This window comes from Musa acuminata, chromosome BXJ2-1 (genome assembly GCF_036884655.1).
Source record: "Musa acuminata AAA Group cultivar baxijiao chromosome BXJ2-1, Cavendish_Baxijiao_AAA, whole genome shotgun sequence".
Lineage (NCBI taxonomy): Eukaryota > Viridiplantae > Streptophyta > Magnoliopsida > Zingiberales > Musaceae > Musa > Musa acuminata.
In genome coordinates this window covers 11,042,566-11,065,560 of record NC_088338.1, presented here as the reverse complement: position 1 = coordinate 11,065,560, position 22,995 = coordinate 11,042,566, and the positions used below count along the sequence as shown (strand labels likewise).

General features: G+C 37.2%; 2 protein-coding genes and 1 pseudogene across 7 annotated transcripts; all 3 read left to right on the top strand.

Moving 5' to 3' along the window:
* The first annotated feature begins 712 nt into the window (after positions 1-712).
* LOC135598188 (uncharacterized) lies at positions 713-5,238 on the top strand (annotated as a pseudogene).
* Positions 5,239-6,921: 1,683 nt separating this feature from the next.
* Positions 6,922-11,330, top strand: LOC103996729 (protein WVD2-like 4). Of its 5 annotated transcripts, none has more exons than XM_009417717.3 (10): positions 6,929-7,166; positions 7,288-7,370; positions 7,502-7,760; positions 7,850-8,054; positions 8,132-8,190; positions 8,298-8,350; positions 9,144-9,225; positions 9,301-9,372; positions 9,479-9,589; positions 10,671-11,330. In XM_009417717.3, exons 3-10 carry the CDS (start codon positions 7,518-7,520, stop codon positions 11,118-11,120), a joined length of 1,275 nt encoding a protein of 424 aa, XP_009415992.1. In that variant the 5' UTR covers positions 6,929-7,166; positions 7,288-7,370; positions 7,502-7,517; the 3' UTR covers positions 11,121-11,330. The 5 variants fall into 5 exon arrangements, with proteins under 5 accessions (XP_009415983.1, XP_009415992.1, XP_018677748.1 ...); XM_018822203.2 differs by having other exon boundaries at positions 7,028-7,166; positions 7,288-7,374; positions 10,671-11,291; XM_065093373.1 differs by having other exon boundaries at positions 7,035-7,166; positions 7,296-7,370; positions 10,671-11,291.
* A 1,474-nt stretch (positions 11,331-12,804) lies between these two features.
* On the top strand, positions 12,805-19,125 carry LOC135598903 (protein AIR1-like). Of its 2 annotated transcripts, none has more exons than XM_065093371.1 (8): positions 12,805-13,379; positions 13,480-13,581; positions 13,673-13,831; positions 16,116-16,277; positions 16,530-16,646; positions 16,748-16,855; positions 16,926-17,519; positions 18,876-19,125. In XM_065093371.1, the coding sequence occupies exons 1-7, from the start codon at positions 12,996-12,998 to the stop codon at positions 17,280-17,282; spliced, it is 1,389 nt and encodes a 462-aa protein (XP_064949443.1). In that variant the 5' UTR covers positions 12,805-12,995; the 3' UTR covers positions 17,283-17,519; positions 18,876-19,125. The 2 variants fall into 2 exon arrangements, with proteins under 2 accessions (XP_064949443.1, XP_064949442.1); XM_065093370.1 differs by having other exon boundaries at positions 13,474-13,581.
* The last annotated feature ends 3,870 nt before the right edge of the window (positions 19,126-22,995 follow it).

Genomic DNA, 22,995 nt, shown 5'->3' with positions numbered 1-22,995 from the left:
TTTGGAGTTACTATGTCTTTCATATAACATATGGGTTCTGAGTTTTAGCATATAGAGCCAGAAACATCAATACTCTGAAGTGAATCAATAATCAAGATAAATGGCTTCCTCACATCTACCTCAACTTTACATGTGAGAATCAGGTAGCTTTATGATGATTTTTCAAACTTATGTATTGTGTTGTACTATTTGATCTCCTGTCAAAGTGCAAGTTGAAGTATGGAGTCTGCACACATCTATCTAGTCCATTTGTCATTTTGAGCTCAATATTCATTTGCATGTGCATTTCTTTAAGTGACTTCTACAATTGTTCTATTTAAGAATTTAATTTGGAATTTCAAGTTAAGCTAGAGGCAAAAGAGTAGCTTTGCTCTTAACTCTTTTCTAGGAACATATTGTTCAATTTCAATGGTTGTTCCTTAGAAAAAACCACTTACTGACCAATCTTTGCAATTAAGTGTTCTAGATAATTTATCAGTTATTCATTACATTGCCCTTATTATGTACTTAAACTTGGACCTTACAAGTTTATCTAGCACTAGAAGCATATAAAACCTTCATGGTTCCTTTCGACAATGGTATAGTCTGTTGCTTAGAATGTAACTGCACTTAATGCTTCTTGGTGTTCATTAGAGACTTTTTCTTTGTCATTGTACTAAATATATAACTACTACAGGGTAGTTGCTGTTTTGTCTTTTTCTTCACTGCAAGCATGTTGATAAATAGACTGGGGCTCTTTTCCAGTGAAAAAAAAAAAGGGCGGCAGGGACAATATGCTGATTTAGGCATCAATCCATGTAGCTGCACAGATGCAATACATGTCAGCACAGAGCCTACAACACAACTCTGGTATGAGTCATTTTCCAGGAGGATCAGATTCTTTCCAGCCTGGTGAAGAACATCAATATATGCCTTCTAAAGAAGAGGGACAATGGCAGTGGAATAGAAATGACCCAAAGGGATCAAATCATCTATCTCAACTGTATAAAGAAGGCAGGTGCTGCTTAGCTTGACATTGAAAATCCTGTGCAATTATGTTACAATAGAGATTGCCATTTTTCTTGTCCTTTTGCAATATTGTTGCTACTTTTTTAGTTGGAGTATTTTTAACTTTCAAAACTTTGTATGTGGCCTTTGAATTTGTTTCACTGCACTCCATTTCAAATTCATCTCTCCTACGGCACTTGACCAAAATTTTAGTTGATCCAGTTTCCCAATCAAGTCCATTTCCTAGTTTATCACTTAGGTTAGGTTTTCATGGTCAAAACCATGAAATGTTTTGCACACTAATAATAACAAATATTTGATGAAACGATCTTGCAGTTATTTGTATGAACCTGTATGAATGAACAATACATAACCCATATTTAAAGCTGAAAGTCTGAAACCATCTCATAATAGACTCATTCCAGCTGATAAGGTGAATCATGTCATGGAACATATCGAGCATGATTGCTATCATGCTAGAAATTGGTCTCATAACACCTGTAATATATGCATCCATTTTTTCTGGCAAACAGGAGCAAAATAGTTGTTTTGGGATTTGCTATCTCTTGCTTCCTCATATTTTTTTCACTTATATTAACTCTACCTTGATAATTGTCAAGGCGAGATGACAATATTTTGCAGTGTATATGGAATAAACAAGCAAGGGTCTCATTTTTCAAAACAAACCATATTCTTTATATCGGGTAATGTTTGGGAAACCTTCTCTTGTGCTAGCGGCTCACAAAGTTTTTTATGGAATCTGTTCAGATTAAGTTAGACCTAGGAAAACCTGAATTAAGTCGGAGGCTTTTAGCAAAGTTTGCATTTACAACTGTAGCTTCTACTGGAAGAAACTAGCAAACTGGCACCTTTTCTTTTCTAGTCATGAAATAATTTCACATTTGAATTCTCATTGCTTCAAATATAGTTCTGTTCACTCTTTCCCGTGGTTGTTTAAAATTGTTTTGTCTGCTTACCATCTTTGAACTAAATGGGTGATGCATTTGGCTGTAGGCCAAGGAAGTGATGTTTCATGCTCTTTGTATGAAGGACAAGTGTCTGATACAAAATTAGGTATGGATATGCTGGCCACTAAAGACCCAAGAGCACTAGCTTATGAGGATTAGCCGGAGGCCAGATTTGAGGATAGCACTCTTCCTCAAACTTTGGAAGGTCTTGAACAAAAATTTCTTTATGATATTATGAACTTGACCAAGGAGCAGCAGGAAGCAGAGGACAGAGAGAATGGTAGACATCGAGAGGTAACTTCAATTAAATAGTTTTGATTTGAATACTTTTGATTTCTTCTTTATTCCCCCTTGGAAAACATGAAATAGTCAATCAAACACTAAGGATGAGCTCTAGCTCACCATTTGAGTTTCTTGAAGTTTAGACCTGCAGACGCAAAAAGTTCATGTTTAGTTTTTATATTGGCAAACAGCAGATGAAATTTAAATTAGGTATTTTGGAAGATCTTTGACATAAAGATGGGGATATGATATTTGTAGGAAGTAGCAACCCCCATCGAGTGTTTGATAGTCAATGGGTTGAATATACTACTAAAAGACTCTTCAATGTGACACATGGCACTTTACAGACAGGTTGCTAAAACAGTTGATGAAAAGAAATTAATTCATCAAATAAAGAATAAGTAGAAGGATGGCAATATTGGTTTTAGTTCTATATATCTTCAAGATATAATCAGTTTGTTTTGAATAACTTGAAACTAGTTCAACACTATGAGATGTATTTTGCCATTTTATAGGTGAAATTTTAGAGTTTGGTAATTGGTAGTTAGTGACTTATTGCAAAAAATCATGATTCTTTGTATTTAAGTGGTCATTGTTTCAGGAGACTACGCAATTTCCTGCAGTAGCTTGGATAGAGTTACTAGATGATGGTGATTTGAGGAACATTGGCACAGGTGCACATAAAGTTAAAAGCAGATAACCTGCTAATAAATTATATTTTTATTCTTTTAGGCTTCAGTAATATCTTTGGTCTACCATCACTAATTTCTACCAGCAATTATAGTTTTCTGTGGGACTGTTACCTGGGTTAATCTGTACTGCTTGGGACAATTTATTGTCTGCTGGGAGTGTCTCCAAGATTTAGGGGAGTTCTTTGCTGAATATTTTGCTCCATTTCTGGGTGTGCCACCAAGGAATTGATGGATAATTTGTGTGTTGGTGGAATTGATGGAATAATTTGTGTGCAATTTATTGTCTGCTGGGAGTGTCTCCAAGATTTAGGGGAGTTCTTTGATGAACATTCTGCTCCATTTCTGGGTGTGCCACCAAGGAATTGATGGAATAATTTGTGTGTGTTGGTGGAATTGATGGAATAATTTGTGTGTGTGTTGCTATGTTACACTTATAGGTGTCTTCTTGCTTTTAATAACTTATTCTGTCATATTTTAGGTCCAGCCTCCCATATCCTTAAGTTTCTGCATTGAATCGATTCTAAATGCTTGCACAAAATTTTTTTGAGCATTATCCTGGTGGTCGTGGCTTTGGTTCTCATGATCATTATCCTGGTGGTCGAGCTTATAACTCCAGAGGCCGACATTTTTGAACAAAGTTGCAAAAATGTTTCTCCTCATCCTTTGGCCTGTCATCACTGCTTGACAACATTATTCTGAAGACTCGTATCTCAGTAGTATTGATGAAGCACAAATAGCTTTTCTCTAAGCGGCAACTGTTCTACTGAATGCCGATCATGTCTGGATATATGGGTGTGTAGCAGTGTAGTGGATAATCTTCAAAATTTTCTTAGTGTATTTCACTGTGAATTACTTCAATATCATCACCTCGATCAATATATTTGTTCTGAACATGGTGGCAACAGAGCTCTAGACTTCCTCATCATAATTCTGGGCAGGCTTAGCTTCAGTTTGAGATTTTCTCGAATGATCATCAGGCAGTGTTTCTTTCACAGGTGTTAAATGCAACAGACCTTATGATTTTTTTTTTTGGTTTATATTATTAATTTGAATATGTGAACTTCCAGTTCATCTGCTTGGGTTATTATCTATTTATCTTTATTTATCCTGTTACTTTTTGCCTTTTGACAATCATATTTTTTTTTACTCAGGACAGTCGTGAGCATGCTGGTTGATCTTAATATATCAGCACTCAACCTTCGTCAAGGCAAAATTTCATATACGCCAGTGAAAGACCAGTCTTCTATTTGCGCTTTCAAGAGTGTAATTATCAAATTTGTCCCTCATGGAGCTATAAATTCTTTTGTCACTGGTATATTCATGGTGGATGCCTGTGAACTCAGTGTGCTACCATCAGCCATATCTACCCCTAAACTAAGGTACATGTGATATTTTTTATATGTTGGAATATTATATTTACTCTTTCTGGTATGCTGCATGATGACTCATAATTTCATCGAAGCCCTTGCCAAGTAGTTTTTATCATATATGCCATTTGTAACATAATAAAATGTTCATAAATGACATTTTCCATGGGTACTGATGATATTTATAGAATTTAAGAATGTCCTCGTCAAGTGTCACAGCTGTTACATTTTCAAAAATTTTACATGTGGACATTTTCATATTTTGAAGAGGATATGATATTTACTCTTTCTGTATATGCTGCATGATGCTTATAATTTCACCAAAGCCCCTGCCAAGTAATTTGTTTCATATATGCCCCTTGGAACATCACAAAATGCTCATAAATTACATTTTTCAGGGATAGAATGTCTGCTTCAAGTGTTACATATTTGAAAGTTCTATATGTGATATTTTTCATATTTTGATGGGAATATGATATTTGCTCTATGCATACGCTGCATGATGAACCCCACCCTGCCAAGTAATATTTTATCTTCATATATGCCCCTTGATACATCATAGATTTTTGGAATGATTGTTGAGTTTTAGAACGTCCTCTTCAAATGTAACAAAATTTATGTATCTGAAAACTTCCAACTTTGGAATTCTGTACTGGTTTTTCTTTTCCATTTAAGTAGCTAAGATTTCTCCAATAGATCAAAGATCTGGGAACCAAGTTTTCCACACTGATCACAGTATCAAGTTGGTCATTGAGTGGTTATTATGCTCACTGCACTAGTTAGGGAATCCTTGATTCGATTGAAGAGGTCTGAATGTTTGCTTGATTTTTGTTGTCATATTCTGTATATGTGGGTTGTATATAATGTAGTCAGTCGATTTCAATTTGTTGACAGTTAGTCTAATTATTAGTGTAATGATGTTGGAATTGCAATTGACACCCATCAGATTACTGTATCTAACCCTCTAATATTGGACATTCGGATTGAAGCCTGTGTGACGATAGGTGTGGGGAGAAATTTTAGGTATTTAACTTTGAAGGATTAGATACATAAAGACTTATATTTGATCTTCAAAAGAAGGAACAGTTGGTGTACAAGAATTAAAAATTTTAAAAAGAAAAAGAATGTGAGCTCTAATAGATGTTCATCAAACTAGAAAAAGGTGTCCCATTCCATCCTCATCAATAATGCATGGCCACGATACCAAGGAATCCAATGTTATGATAACATTTGTTTTGTAGCTACTGCACAAGGAGAGGAGCACAAGGCACTGTTTGACGGGCCTATGTCTCCTCTTGCATTCCCATTAGATCCAACCATCGTACGGTCACCACCAATCAATAGCTAGATCTTTCGACGGCCATGGCTACTAGAAATGTGATCCTAAGAATGTAAAAGATAGGTGTGTATCTTACATCGGGTTGGATCCAATTGGATGCAGATCGAAAAACCGATAAGAGATTGTAGGATCCTTAATCTAATTCCATCGGTACTCGAACGTCATGAATGAAGGATTAGGATCCGACCCAGTAAATGGGTTACCGATACTCGAATCAGATTCGGATCCAAAAAAGTGGATTGTCTTCGTAGAATGAATGGATCAACCCTGACCCCATCATAATCTACCATGATCATATCATTTGTGTGGCAAGTGGGATCGTATTGTGCTGGTCACTAATTTCCGTCGTCTCGTTATCTTCCAAAAGCTCTGGTCGGCTGCATTATTATTATAGCTAGAATTTAGCAGGTAAATACTCGTGAGCATTACTCTCCGTACTAGCTCGATTGCTTACCCGCTTCGTGATTGGACGCTGAGCTCGGAACCCTCACACGGCAGGAAACATGAGTCGGATACCTCGTATGCGACGAGATGCACAGGTAAATAAGCCCTGTTCTTATGATGGGACAATGGGCGGAGTGCCACCTACACACGGCAGGGTTCCGACTCGCTCAATTTTCCACAGGGTTTATCTGCCTTATGATGGGAGACAAAAGGGGACCCACCAGGATTGGAGAGGGTAAAAGTTGTGGTTTAGTCCTTGTCCTGTGCGACCCGCATGCGTGGATGGAGATCCAATCCGCAGCGTACGATGCTACTCGTTGATCATCAAGTGGATGGAGATCCGGCTGTTTGAACGATGACAGCGGATCTCCGCCTGTTCTCGCCAGCCGAGCTGTCTTGTAACGACGGCTAAATCATTGGGGGCAGCATCCAACGGCTGTGATCTTTCCGATGCTCTTCCCGGCAGTCCGATCTTCCATCCCAACCACATCCCACGTTCTGGCCAGCTCACGTCGTGCGCCGGGCGCGGAAGACCAGACCCATATGGCCCACAAGGTTCCGGAGTAACGGAGCCGGTACTCGAGTGGGGAATTGTTTGAAGAGTAAATTAAAAAATGGCATAGAATTCCTCCGCTCCAAGGGGGCGCCATGTAGGCGATGAGGACGCTGACGTGTCAAATATACCCCCAGTGCCGGATCTCGTTGGCATCAATCTTCTACGTAATATCGAACTAAGATGAGGGTTATATTGGTAACAACGAAGTGGCATTTTTGTAATATTTTTCTTCTTTACTCTAGTTTAAAATAGGTGGCCGGTCCGCTCGTCGTCTCGTCGCAGAGGAGCAGACGATGGGAGGGGTCGGCGACATGAGGCGAAGAAACTAGCGTTGCGGAGGGGCTGACACCGAATTCTAGATTCTGAACCGGCTGATCTCTTTTTCACCGGAGGGGTTTCCGGTGGAGTTCGATCTGAATCTGCGTGGTTCGATCTCTGCGGAGGCTCCGGATCATGGTCATTCTCGCTCATCCTGGGGATGCTTGTGGCGATTCGGGGCCGTAATTCGACTTGAGGGATTGAGCTCGTGAGGTACCTTTCTTGTTCTTGTCCTACGCTATTCATTTGTTCCCAATTCGGGGAACAGTGAGAAGTCTGTAGATCTTTGAGTGTGAGTATGTTTCTTGTGATTTCATCGACAATTTTGGTTTAGCACAATAGGATTAGCTACTGGATCACGTAGATCTTTTCGCGTCACTGTGTAGTTGTACGAGGAGGGACACTCCAGTTGCTCAAGTAGGTATGCTGAAGTGGAATTGAAGCGAGTAGTTTGTTTCATTTTATATTACACGGTGCTTCCGATTATAACCTAATTCGGTTGTCATGGAGCGATTGAAAGATGAACTTTTTGAAATGAAATGTTGCAGAGTGGTCTTCCAAGAGATGGAATCTGGTGATGGAATTGAACTGGAGCCCGAAAACGGAACTCTTGAGACAGATCCAAAGGCCAATGGATTTATGTCGAATATCAACAAGGATGATGAAGTTAGCTACAGCGGTGATGCTGTACAAGCCGACGGTGACAGCTCTGTAGATGAACCTAAAGTTACAGAAGTTGATTATCCTGGAGAGGGTAATGAAGGATCTGAATCTGCTACAGCGATCAAAGATTTCAGTCTCTCGGAGGTATTCACTTTCATTTGTCCTTTTCAGCTTCTTACTCTGTAAAAGATAGTTAAGTGGATTATGATTTAAGGTGACACTTCTATGTCCAGAAATCAGGATCTGATAGAGGTGATCAATTAAAGAAAGCACAGAAGGAACAAGGTGGTCAGAATGGTCATTCAAAAGAATTCCAGAAGAAAAGACATGTTCTTTCACAGAGTCTTTCGTTTCCTTCGAAAGGTCATCTTGGCAGTAGTTTGAGGAAGGGCGCCACAGTTATGAGGCAGCCTAAAGATTCATCATCAATTACAAACGGTTTGCTTTCTTCTATTTCTATTTGGTTCTATGATATTCCAACCTCTCCTTGGTCAAATCCTGTGGTCTCAGTACAGGTGTTCTTCCTGCTAAGAAAACTTCCTCGGCTGCTGCACATGGCTCTCGGAGATCACTTGTGGGTCTTCTCTTTCTAATTAGCACCATAGACTGTTATATCTGTGGTGCATTAACTAATAATATGGTTATGTTTACTAAAACTTTCAACTACATTTTTGATACTAGCCCAAGAAGACTGGCTCGTTGGATGCAACTGTCAATGGTACCGAAACTGGAGAGTAAGTTTTGTGTATCAATAGTCAAAACATCTGTTTTTTATTCACATTCTTTTATTTCTATGATTTTTATGATTTTTTCATACTCCTTATAAGACAGACAATGATGGTCATACCAAGGTTTTGAATACTGGTGCGATACAAGTCTCATTAACATTTTTAGATGGGTACCATATGATATCCAATACATCAGATGGTACACTGACCTATCTTGTCTGGTATCAGTAATTGAACATAAAAATAAAAATGAACAATATATGCCTTGGTATGAGCCATATGTTTTTATACAAATACTTTTCAATACTCAATTACAAGTAAAAATAAAAATGAACAATATATGCCCCGGTATGAGCCATAATTTTAATGTAATTACTTTTCAATAATAAATTACAAGACTGCAATAGAACGTATTATTATGAAGTATTAACAAATGCAATGGCTCTCCTCATCCAAACCATGGTACTCAGGCCGATACAAAAAGAATAAAGATGTGATATTTTCATTATTTGTGTATCCTCTACCACTTTGGCATCCTACTGCTTGATTATTTATCACATAATTAAACTGGTTTCCTTTAGATCATTTTTGTTTGAGCTGCAAGGATTAACATGTCATTACAGGTCAATTGATGAGTACACAAAGCCCTTTAGGCACTTGTTTTCAGTGAAAAATAATGATGATGTTCACTCCACTACCTTCTATCTTTTTATGCTTGTTTATTAAATATGGCATGATTGTGAAAGTGTTACTTGTTCTCTATTTTCTAAATATTTGGGTTGATGTTTGTCTTTTCTAGTGGTTCCACTCCTTGTGGAAGAAAGGGTGCTATTTCTTGTTTCAGTTTCAGGTTGGATGAGCGTGCTGAGAAACGAAAGGAGGTCAGTCAGTGGATTGACTTTTCATCTTTTAATAAATTTTTCATCAGTAATTATTCTATTTCATTTTTTTCTCAGTTTTTCACGAAACTTGAAGAGAAAAATCATGCAAAGGAAATGGAAAAGACTAACCTGCAGGCAAGATCAAAGGTAACATCTTCTAGGGAATTTAAGATGATCTTTTTCTTTCTTTAGTCAATATCTCTGGGAAGCTTTCTCAGTTGAGCCAAGTTATCTACTAAGTTGTATAATATAGGAGAATCAAGAGGCTGAGATCAGACGGCTAAGGAAGAGCTTGACATTTAAGGCAACACCAATGCCAAATTTTTATCAGGAACCTGGTCCTCCGAAAGTTGAACTAAAGAAGGTGGGTATCTGATTCTGATTCTCTCTGTATCTGATTCTCTATTATGCATGGCTAAATATTGTAAACATAGCTTTAATGTATTAGTGATCTGTCAACATCCTTTACCAGGATTCTGCTCGGAACCAATCTTAGCCACACTTTTTGTTTATTTTTGTTTTTGTTTTTAGTTTTTCTGTATGCGCGTGTGTGTGTATTTGCATTTGCATGTGTGCATGTGCATCTGCGAGTGTGTCCATTGAGGAAGGTGTTATGGTTTTCTGTTTCTTTGTCCTCTTTTTAGATTATGTTACAGCTTTTTGTTGTACATACTTGTATCTTCAGTATGAAGACCATATTGATCACATAGAACCCTTAAGCAGCATGAACTTTCATTCTTGAAATGGAAATTTTTTTGCGATTGTGCACTTAGTACTGAGTGACTATAGGGTCTAACCTTAATCCTTGTGTAATCCTACAGAAGGTGGTGACCTTATCGTGGCTCTGAGAAATACGCAATGGTTTATGGAGGAAATTTGAAACACTTTTGTAAAAGCCTCTCATGTTTTCATCTGCAAGACAAATGCTTTATTCCCATAGCAGAATGAGACAGGCTAGAAGAAGAAAGATGCACATAACAAACTGAAGAAAGAAAGAAATAGAGGATAAGGACCTGCTTCCATAAGAAAATGATTTTATTTAAAATTGCATACCATGACTCGACTTTCAAAATAGCTGCCCACACCATATAAGACCGCCATATTTAACTATTGATCTAATTAGAGCTAAAAAATGATATGATTAATAAGAAATCTTTCTCACATCAACTTAGCTGTCCTTTGGATAAATTTTAGTCTTGTTAAGATCTTTTTCTTTAGATTTGAAGTGCGCCAAATTTTATTATAATATTTGACCATCTAAATAGTCTCTTACATGGCAAACGCGAAGAATGTTGAAAACCCTTCTCATCCATAATATTTATGTTAATTCTTTTTTATTCCTATAGTATTCTGTGATTTGACATCAATATTATGATATCCATGTTTTCCTTAAGTTTGTATTTGTTAAAAACATGTCTTGCAATTTATCTCTGGTCTTGTGTCAGATCCCACCAACGCGAGCTAGGTCGCCAAAGCTTGGTCGTCACAAGGCATCTGTTGCTGCATCAGACATTCCTTCAGAAGCTAGCATGTCATGTGGGAGCCCATGCTTGACTCCCTCCTCAACCAAGCTGAATGAAGCTGCTGCAACCAATAGAGGGAACTCGACTTCAAATATTCCCACTCAAAAATCACTTCCAAAACTTCCATCTCAGAAACCAAAAGTTGTGGCAACTGAATTGAAATCAGTTGCCACAAAGACAAAATTTTCAAATTCAAAGATCAAAGTCAAGAAAGCTGAAGTAGAAGGTAGTTCTAACAATCCAATCAAATCCTCTCCTGAAACTAGTGCAGTAATGGAACTAGTTCTTGAGAACAGAGTTGAGGAAGATGACCCCATTCTTAATTCTTCGGGTACTGGAATTTCTTCTCTGGAAGTGTCAGTGCAATGTTGAGGGCTGGGCCTCCTATCCTATGTATTATTAGCTTTGTGCCCATTAGCAAGTAGCGGCACATCTGCAGCTTGAACCATATGATGTCATTTCATGTTGTGCATTGCCTGTTCTCCAAGCGGATATTGGTTTAGTGGACTTTGTTTGGTTATGTATATCATTCATTGTTTTTCCTGTTTGATTCATGTATATACTTGGAGCACTTCTTCAGAACGAATTGGAAGACTAGATAATTCTTGTAAGGTCTATATGCCATGACTTTGGACTTCTCATGTGAATGATCTAGTTGTTAACTTATGAAACAGAGTACTTGTTGACCTGTTTCCCTTTTTCTTTTGTGTGTGTCCATAAGTCATCCAGCGGCATCTCTTTATCATTCAGCTGTTCTCTCCATCAACTTGGCATTAGCAGGTGACCTTACAGGTTAAGAATATTTTGTTGAGCACAATGTGTCCTCGATTGTTCATAAGCCACAGGTTGAATTTATTATGTTACTTGACCACCAGGAAATTTTAGAGAAGTATGATGTGTTCCCAGTCACCTAGCAGTATGCAATATGACATCCTCATCTATGTTTAGTCATGTTGCCTTTTTGAGTTAATATGACTTAACATAAATGAAAATCCATATAAAAAACAATTGAATTCATTTATGTTAAGTCAGATTACGATTGTTCAATATATAAAGAGGGCATGAGACCAATCCAATCTACTTTCATATTTATCATTGACTATGGTGTTGGAAAGATGAGAATTTGACAAAAGACCCCCCTAAGTTAGTGATAAGTTCGAAGATTCAGGAAACTCAGTGAGAAAATATGAGTTTCTTTTGGATGACACATATAAGGGTTTTTATAAATGATCGTTGAGCTTCGCTCATGATTAATACCGAGAATGATTACACAAATAGTCTAACCATTATTAAGCTATAGGATCATGCATCGAATCGTAGGATCGCAATTGTGGGTAATAGCTCATCTTGATTTCGAGATCGTCAATTATTATCTTAACCAAATGGATTTCCTTATTAATATAAGGTCAAGCATCCTTATCAATGATATATCCTTAATATAATAAGAATGTGTCTAACAAGTCAACGTGAAAATGTTGATTATAAAAACATGATATGTCACATATATATCATATCTCATATCAATTTATTATAAATGTTAGGACGTTATTATAATATCATGGTAAATTATGAAAATGATCAATGTGATCTTGTGAATTTTATAAGTATGTAAGTATTAATTTAAAGGACAAATACAAAATTTATTGACTTTACAATTTACATGGATATACAATTTTCTCATGAGAAAGATGGCTAATTGGAAAAATATTTTCTAACAATCTTTTTTACGAACATAAATAGGTTATTAAAAGAAAAAAAACGAAGTGTCCACGTGTGAGGTTGACGTGGACTCTCTCGCGTGGACCGGAAGACTTTGGATGATGTCTTTTATGCGAATCAATCAAAGGAGTAAAATACGAATTCTATTTGAGCTCAAATAAAAAAAAGCTTATAATTGCGTTAACCTAACAGGTCCAATCAACACGGAAGCTTTCACGGGTGGCGTGGGATGTCATTGGTGCGAGTCACCCTTAAAAATTGAACGGCTGACTCGACTTCGGACGTATCTCGTCATTTGCGTCCCACGAGTCGGAGGCATACGGCAACCCCGAAAGCTTTGGCAGGTGATTCTGCTCAACCCCAAAGCGCCTCTTTATGCTGCTGCTACTTAGGGTTTCTGCCTGCTGCTGCTGCCGCCGCCGCTCTTCGCTGTTTGCGTCGCTCGTGCTCGTATTAGAAGGATTCGAACCTTTGACCAGGTTTAGGGTTTGGGTTTCCCGGACTTGAGAGGTTCCCTTCACCAATGATATGGGCCAGAGGTGGAGATCCAAGGGGAAGACGGCTCCTGCCGACGAGGACGAGGAGGCGCAGTCCGTGATTTCCCTCGGAAGCAGCGACGACGAGGAGGCGAACGAGGACCTCAGCCTCGCCATCGTCGAGAAGGCGCGGCAGCGCGAGGCGAAAAGGAAGAGGTCCGAAGACGCCCTTGGTCCCGTTCCCGCCGCCGAGACGCCGGCTCCTGCCGTAAGGCTTTCTTCTGTCTTCCCATCATCTGGCGTTGCGGAGCTTGTCTCTGACCGGAACCCCGAATCTTCTGTCGGTGGTCTGACCTCCCTGACTCATGGGGAGAGGAAGAAGAAGCCGAAGAAGTCAAAGAAGAAGCAGCAGCACGAGGTTGAAGAGAAAAAAGTGGTGAGTTTTATGATTAGAGAGGCTTGCTTTAGGTTTACCGAGAGTAGAAAATTTTGGTTGAAAGAACGCTTTCAGATTAGGAACTCTTGGTCAGCTGCAGATTGGTGCTATAATCGATGAAGAGCAGCCACCAAGAAAGGGAGAGTCAGTGATCGCTGAGGCGAATGGAGTATCTGACAATCTGGTTTTTCGAAAGCTTCTTGTAAGTCCAAATAAGTTGCTTTTGTTTAACTTAGTTTCTGATGCAAAGGAGGACGGGGTTGACTTGATTTGTCTTTGGGTTTTCTGATAAGCGTGGGGTAAGGTACTTCGATCCTGGAGGGAATAATTGGGAGACTTGCTTCAATTGTGGTGAAGAGGGCCATATAGCTGCAAATTGCACAATGGAGAAGCGGCAGAAACCTTGTTTCTATTGTGGATTGTTTGGACATAATTCGAAGCAGTGTTTACAGGTGAGCTACCACACAGTTTTATATTCTTCTGAAGTAAATGTTAATTTGCATTGTCTTCTGCCCTTTTTTAGTTTGGATTGCCAAATAGTCTCAGTGGAAATTGATTGACGGTGATGGTTACTGGTTACCTGCTCATTGATGGTCTATATTAATAACAGCAGGTAAAACTTTTGTGAGTAGTGACATGCTTGAGAAAGTTCCTTCAAGGAGTTAGTTTTTTTTTTTTTTTTTAATTATGAGACAATAATTGGCAATCAAAGTCTTCACATGCATTCCTTTTTTGGTCTCAGCCTTATTAAATGTTTGAGTGATGGTAGATACGTTGTCAAGAAAAGTGTACTATTTTTGTAGTTCATGCTAGTCACCCTTTTTATCCAAGTTGATCTTTTATTTTAAAGATTATAAGAAAATGAAATTAAGAGCTCTTTCACTTATGGTGGCATGTGCATTGTGCTACAGCATACTGTGTTATAAACGTGATATTGCCTTTTTAAGTTTTGAGGTTAAAAAGTTACTCATAGTTACATGCCCTGTTTGGTACAATGAGCTTGAATAATCCATTTGTATATGTGTGGAAGCCAAACTCTTTTTTCATTTTTTTTAGCTTAAGTTTTCTAAATTTATGATTGTACTTTGTAGTTTATTATGTGAAATTAAAACATTTCCTATGCATGTGTTGCATGATATGGATTAACAGATGGAACATATAATCATGGTTTTATTTTATATGCCATTTCTATGATCAATATCCTATGCGGTTCATGACATTTATATTATATGCATGCAAGTTTCAAATTACAGAAATTTTGGGAATACACAGTCCTTTGAATGCAGGGTGGTGGGACCTTATGTCTTGTTATTCTTGTAGTTCTATTGTTGTTCTATAGTCCTTTGGATGCAGCTTTTGAACTTTTTAAAAATTTCTGAATCTGTATGTGATCTATTTTTGAATCTTGCCAAAGTTGCAATTAGAGTTTCTGGAGAAGGAAGAACAATTAGGGGAAAGAGAAACCTTTAGCAGCTTTACTTTATATGCAAGAAAAGATGTCATATGGGATGTTCTAATGTCCTTAGGATCTTTCTGATCTATATATATTATGTCACGCAAGATCAAAGCAGCATTCTTGATCTTGGACTTCAAGACAACTGTTGGATTGTATGATTCATTTTGTAGAACATGTGATCATGTTAAGAGTATAATGTTTTGACCTAGAACACTATTTTCACAATGAATTTGCTATTGAAAAATCTTATTCGTGTTTCCAATCAATTCTTTGAATTTTATAATGATTATTTTAACATGAGCTGACGATATAGCATCACCATTTTATTAAGATTTGATTTTGTTCCTTAAAGCAAAACTTCAGAAATAAGGGTACCTTTATTGAAATTTTTTTCATTCATGTTCCTTTAGAACATCAACTTTGAAGTATGGTGTTTTTTGTGTTCATCATGTCTAGTTCTTGTGCAATGGCTTGTTTGCCTTATTGTTTCTCATGTTTCTTATTTATATCCAGTAGCCGTTTACTGTCCTACATCTGCAATATAATCCTTGATCTGATTCATTTCATCTGATCTAAGTTCCTTAAGTGTTAATCATAAAGTGTTGTACTCTGTTCATATTGATCTATACATTTGTCTCTACCTGGTAGATGAACTGGTATGGGGAAAATGTTTCCCCATCACGTGGGAGGCGCTGAATTCCACTCTGAAACTGCAAATTGCTGAGTTTCTGCCCTAGTGACTGTCCATGAGAAAATTTGCCTGCATTTGATGATGCAGATTTCCATTGACCTTTGTCTATGAATAAGATGCTATATCATTTTTTAGCCTGATTCACTTCCTGTTTTTTAGTCACTTAGTTGTCCAATTCTGTTCATTTTTTTATTTATTTTTGGGATCACCTCTGAGCTATATATTTCTTTTAACGTACCTATTTTTCTTGGAGGAAAGTCCTTTAGACTGCTTGATGAGTTGCATGTGTATAGTTTTTATGCCAGTTTGGATTAGGTATCATCTCTTACTGTTTTTGGTACTTCTGCTATTCCTATATGTTTCTTGCCTTGTATAGAATCTTTAAATAGTTTGTGCTATTATATGCTTTAGTTCTGCATCTTAAACCTATGTAATGTCTCTCAAGCTTTGCATTTGAAATTTAAGAGTCTTTTTTGTTTAAGAGCCTTGTGACACCATTGACTCTTGAATTGAATTGAAAATGCAATGCCTCCCTCAAGGACCTTGTCCTTTGTTCTATGCCATTATGTTGATATTGACATATCTACAGGGACAAGATTGTTTTGTTTGCAAAAGAAAAGGCCATCTTGCAAAAGACTGCCCAGACAAAAATAAAAAGATCGTTCAGGAGTCTGAAATTTGCCTAAGATGTGGAGAGATGGGACATATTATGTCATCATGCCCAAATAATTATTCACCTGATGATTTGAAGGTTGGCAGTTCTTCAGTACCTCCTCCCTGTGTTGCTTTTTTAAAATTCCAGCTTTGGTCATCATAACATGCTAAACTTGGTTTGACCATTTTTTTTCATATAGCTTACCACTTATATATATTTTCTTTATGATTATGCTGTGTTTATTTTTTTGAGATTGCTAGATAGGACTGAGGTGATCATATAATGAAAATTATGTTTGATATTGTTCTCCATGTGCTATATTTGATATTGTTCTCATTTCTTTGACAGGAAACACAATGTTATGTTTGCACAAAGTATGGTCATCTATGTTGTGTAGACTTCAAAGATTCCTGTCCAATAGAAATATTTTGTTACAATTGTGCCCAACCCGGACACACTGGCTTGGTAAGTTGGAAACATTGTAACTGTAATATAATGTTATTGGTATTTTATTTGTTGCAATGAACCAACCTGAGACAGCGCTGGCTATAACTCTATTCACTCAGGGGTGTGCAAAACCACATGGCGAGAATATTTCTCTTGCATCACCAACTTTATGCTATATTTGTCATGAGGAAGGACATTTTGCACGGGGTTGTACAAAGAGGACTAAGGTCTATCAAATTTCTGCCCTATTTGATTTTTTTAGACTTTTTTAGAATTCTAAATTTGTTTGTTCTGCAGTCTGCCAGAAAGATGGGCGAATCATCGACACCTCGAACTTTTGACAACAAGAATAGAAGTTCTAGGGGGACTAAATCTGTGCCTCGTGATTTTGGTAAAGGTCAAAGGAAAAAGAACTTGTTATATGAAGAAAGATGGAACATGACAACTGGTAAGTCAAAGATAAAAGGCGGTTGGATTGTTGATGATCCAGGTGATCTTCCTAGAAAGAAGTTTAGAGCGCATGATTATGCATCTCCCATGACATCAAGAAAAAAGAGTCATAGGAATTATTCAATAGGTTTTAGTGGGCATTCTTCAAATTCCAATACTCGTAAGAAATGGAAGTCTCACACGGGAACTTCTGGTTCTCAATGATCGGGCAAGAACCTACTACTGAGAATTTTCAGCATAAAGATCTGACAACTCACTATGATATCTTGGGAGAGCTGAACCTTGAAATCATGTCACCAGTTCTTCCATTTAGGCACACCTGGAAAAGTGTTATGCTTATTTTGCACCCAGCTACTCCTTGAAGAACTCTTCAATGCCTTTTCAAAGATCCTTGTCATTATGCTTTCAGCAGATCGAGAGTGCTTGAGAATCTCGATTACGGTAAGCATCTATTTTATGTGTGCATTTTTTTCCTTTGAAATTGAATTGGTATTTGAAGTCAAGTTATCAAAAATTTTGTTGTGATCAATACAAACTCATATTTGGTGCACAAAAAGCACATACATATCACATACAAATCGTACCTTCTACCTTGAGATTGTTCGTCTTACAGTTACCTGAATCTTTTGGTTTTGATGGCCATTATTCATTTGGAGGCACTATATATATATATATATATATATATATATATATATATATATATATATATATATATATATATGGTTGCATGTAGAAGCAGGATTGGGCTACTGTTGTTTATACATAAACGAGCAAAATAGTTGAAGCCATGGTTGTGGAAGTGGTTTAAAATCTAGGGAACAGTCATTTGTTTCTAAAATATGTGTTGGCTCTGGTTGTTCAGTTTTCTAAATTTTTTCTTGTGAATTTGATTGCAGTTACCCTATGTTGTAGGATGCAGTGTTCTTAAAAAGTGTCAAACAATGCACTCAATCTTACAAAATATTATAGGATAAAAAATAATTAAAAATAAGAATTTCAATCAAAAGATAAATTTATATTATTATATCAAAATAAAAGCTTCTTTAGTTTTGTTTGATGTATTTCATTTTCAGTAGTTTTGTCGCCATTGGTGTGGCTTGTTAATTGTTCGTTTTGGGCGATGGATGTACTCACATGATTTTGTCCTTTAGAAATATATGAACTCCAAAAAGCATCTTTGAGGGTAAGGAAGATTTGACGGACTTATGAGTCATTGGTTCTCATACTCTTCAATCAATGTGGGACAAATGGTCTTATCACCTTTAAATAATTATATTTCTACAATCCCTCTTAGTGTTTTTTAATAATAACTTCTATCTACCTACAATTGTTACTGTATATGAAATGAAATTTAAATTGTTATTTCTTAAGTTACGGAGAGAGGAGAGAGAAGAATAGGAAGGGAAGGGGGAAGAGAGAGAGATGGAACAGCAGAGGGAGGAGGGAAGAAAAAGGACGGAAGAAGGGATGGGAGGTAAGCTGGAGGGAGGGAGGGGAGGACAGTAGTGATGATTGCTGTAAAGGATATGGGAAGAGAAGAATGGAGGTGATGGCGGACATCCATGGATACAGGGGAGGAAAAAAAAGAGAGAGGTGAGAAGATGAGAATGGGATGCCCAATGCTTCAGCTTGAGGTACCTCTTCATCTCACTCACCTGAGCGCATGAGCATCTCTTGACATCTTTTGTTTGCAACTTACAGTTATCTTTATTGGTCATTGCAACTTTAGTTGTGTTTCTTTTGTCTAACATATATATTACAGTTGAATTGTTCATCATATGCATATTATTTCTTCAGGATATGTCTGCACCGAACCTGGAGCAAGTGGGATATTGCATATAAAAACCCGTTGCTGCTTTTACTTATATTAGGGATGTACATTGTTACATGTTATTCCTGCATGTAATCGCAGACTAAACAAAATCAAATCTCTGTTCAATTTATTTATTTCATCATCTTCTAAGACCGTCAGAATGTCAATGTAAAATGTTTCAGAGTGAGGATCATAAGATAAGTAATTCTAAAGAATATGGGTGATCGTTGTTGATGTTGAGGATGCTAATTTGCTTAGTTTTTTGCATCATATCTATCTCCAATATGCCCGGGTGTATTATCTTTTAATTTTCTCAGAAAACAAAGGTTTTTAGAAAGATCTTATGCACAAGGTAGGGTCTTTAAAGGTGCATGGAGAAGATTGTGTGTGTGTGTATTATCCAGTAATTTATTTAGTCAGTCCAACCGGAGCCGTAGCGGACTCTTATTTAGTGGGAACAATACTTCCTTTTTGTTTTCATATGCGAGCTTTATCTCATTCGAGGCTTGCCAATTCTTTTGCTTGCTGTATTCTCTTTGGGTTTTCAATCATGAACAATGAAAATTATGATAAGTTGAATTGTAACGATAAAAAGTACATCTAAATGGTTTAATATAATGTTTTATTTATACATGTGAGAAGAGAGGATTTTTCTCAACTATCTAGCAAGATTTCCTTGTGCAGTTGAGGAATATCTATTATCATGTCCCCGTAAAATTGAGCTCATGTCAAGGATGCAAATCGTAGACCAATGTAATAAAAATAGTCTACGGGTGAGAGGTTCGTGAGTAAGTTAGTTGATCAATTGTATGTACGTGAGAAACACGTAGTTTATGTCTAATAATTTGATCTCGCACGAAGTGGAAGTCGATGGTAATGTATTTCATGCATGAGTGAAACACTGGATTGACACATAGATAAGTAGCTCCAATATTATCATAATATTAGAAAGGTAGAGTTGACGTTGAGTTCTTTGAGTAGATTTGTGACCTAATTGAGTTCAACAGCAACAGTGGTGATGGCATGATATTCAGCTTCAGTCGTAGATCGTGCGATTATCTTTTACTTTCTAGAACTCAAACTGATTGGATTAGCTCCAAGAAAAATAATATACCCCGACGTGGATGTTCTATCATCAAAGTTCTCTATCCAATTAGTATCAACAAACACATAGAGATGAAGTAGGGTGTGTTTGCAGAGAAAGAGGCATTGAGGGTCCCCTTAAGATACTGTAAAATTTGTTTGATCATAGACCAATGTGTAGTAGATGACCAATGCATGAATTGTGATAATTTATTGACTGCAAATGAGATTTCTGTGAGAGTCAAGTGTTATAAGGAGCCAAATACTTATTGGTATTGAGTAGAGTTTGTAGTAGGATTTCTATCACATAATTTAAGTGATTCACTGGTAGAGAGGAGAGTTATAACCTCTTTTGCATCTTACATGTTTGTCTTTAATAATAAGTCTTGAATATATTTTCTCTGTGATAGGATGAGATCTGAAGATGTGAATGTTGCTTCTACTCCTAGAAAGTAACTTAAGGTTCTTAGATTTTTTAAGGAGAATCAATCGGTTAGTTGTTTTAGGAATGTCTAAATCTCCAAAGGATCATTGCCTATGACAATAATATCATCCACATACATTAGAAGATATATTGTATTTTCATTTTGTTGTCATTAGGAATAATGAAGTATCAGACTTGGGAGTTGATAAAGCTCGTTGATGTCAAAAATGAGTCAAGTTCAGTATACTAAGCTCTTGGAGCTTGACGAAGTCCATAAATAGCTTTTTGTTATTTATAAACATGTCTCGGATACTAGGGATGAACGAAGCCAAGAGGTTACTGCATGAATACATCTTCAGTTAGAGTCTCATGTAAAAAGGCATTGTTAACATCCAGTTGTCGTAGGTGCCAGCCTTTTGAGATGACCAAACTCAGATTGTTGTGGGTTTAACAATGAGACTAAATATCTTTGTGAAGTCAACACAAAGTCGTTGATGAAACACTAAACCATTTGACTACTAGACGTGCTTTATATCTAGTAATTGACCCATCTGGGTTTCGCTTAATTCGAAAGACCCATTTACAACCGATAATGATTTATGTGTGATGAAAGGGTACTAAGGTCCATGTAGAGTTATGGAGGAGGGCATCATATTCTTCACACATGACTTTATGCTAGTGAGGAGATTTTTAAGCTTGAGTAATTATGGTGGGTTCACTAGTCTCAGGAGAAGAGTTCGTTATAACATGTAGGTCAAGGACTTGACGTGGTTTAGAAATATCACTTTTGGAGCGTGTTGTCATTAGATGTCTAGGGTTTATGGAAGTGGTAGGTTGTGTTGTTGGTATAGCCGGTGGTGAGTCACTAACACTAGCCAAGCCAGTTTACAGCACGTCAATATAACGATATCTAAGGGAAGATGAAGCCAGAGGCGATATTGATAAGGGTATTACTTCATCAATATGGGAAACCTATGAAGTAGGGAGTGGAGGAATAATGGAGAGAGTGAGGAGTTGTTGAACTGGAAGAGTGTGTTGATCCTAAGGGTAAGGATTGGATGGTATTGTGGGAGATTTGTGGGATGAGATCTGAGAGATACTCCAATGATGTATGTTTATGGGAGTAGCTTGCATGATAGGATACTCATGATTTTAAAAAGGAAAAGAAACTCTATAAAAATAACATGACGTGGTATAAAGAATTTTTTAATTTGGGGTTCGTAGCATCGGAAAGCGTTATGTTCAAGAGAGTATCCTATAGAAATGCAAGGCTTAGATTGTGGTGTTAGCTTATGTGAGGCATAATGACGTAGCCATGGATAACATAGACAACCAAAGATTGAGTTTCTGGAGGTTTGGAAACTTGTGGAATAGTTTTTCAAATGGTGATCGGTATTAGAGGACCGTAGTAAGCATACGATTAAAGAGATAGATCGCAGTTTGAAAGACTACTGACCAAAAAGTTGATGGCATAGATGTTTAATGTAGAAGTGTGAGACTAGTTTCAACTATATGTTGGTGCTTACATTCGACAGAACCAACTAATTGAGGAGTATAGGGGGGGGGGGGTGACTTGAGGTGTTATATACCATAAGTTGTGAGGTAGGATGTGAAGATTTGATATTCTCCTTCGCCATCAAAGTAAATATTATAATAGAAGAATGAAAAAATTCTCGACCAACTTTCTAAGGTTGGTAAAGATTGTTGAAACTTCATATTTATGGTGGAGTGGATATAACCATATGTACTTAGTGAAATAGTCTATAAAAATATATAAAATCTGAATTTGTCAAAAGAAGATATTGAGACAGGGCCCAAACATCGATATAAATAATTTCAAATGGTTTAGAACAAAATATGGAGGATGTTCCAAAAGATAGTATATGACTTTTATTGCTACGATAAAAGTATTACAATGTATTATAATGCTATTGGTATTAAAGGTAGGAATAGAATAATGAAAAAGTAATTTTTGTTGGATAAAGGATGAAGGGTAACTAAGACGTCAATGCCACAAATCAACTGGAGCTACAATTGAAGAGTGAACAGTGGGCTGGGTTATTTATGAAGCTGACGGCCACTCATAAATGTTCTCTTTGTTTTGGCCTTAGACTAAGGATGCCCCCGTGCTCAAATCCTTAACAAGAAAAGAGTCAGGAAAGAATTTAATCGAGGTATTATTTTGTTTACAGAATTGAGAAACAAAAATGAGGTTTCGTTTAATGTGAGACACACACAAAACATCGAGTGCAAAGGTTGTGGTGAGTGAATTAAGCATTATGGAACCAGTATGAGTAATGAGAATTCTTTTACCATCACTGATGATGATATCTTCATTTCTGCCATAATTATTGTGCATAGACAAGTTTTGAAGATCGAAGGTGATGTGATGAGAAGTGCCAGAATCCACAATCCAATTTGGTTGGTTAGTAGTTGGAGTAGTCATAAGATTCGCCTAAGGTCACCGGGATGAAGTAGGAAGTCGGGGTTGAGACCGACAGACTTACGCAGAGTGTCCAACTTTATCACTTAGCTGGCAAACAACTCTTTGTTGGCTTGTGAGGTCAGGATGCCAGGTTTGATGAAAGTTGAAGTTG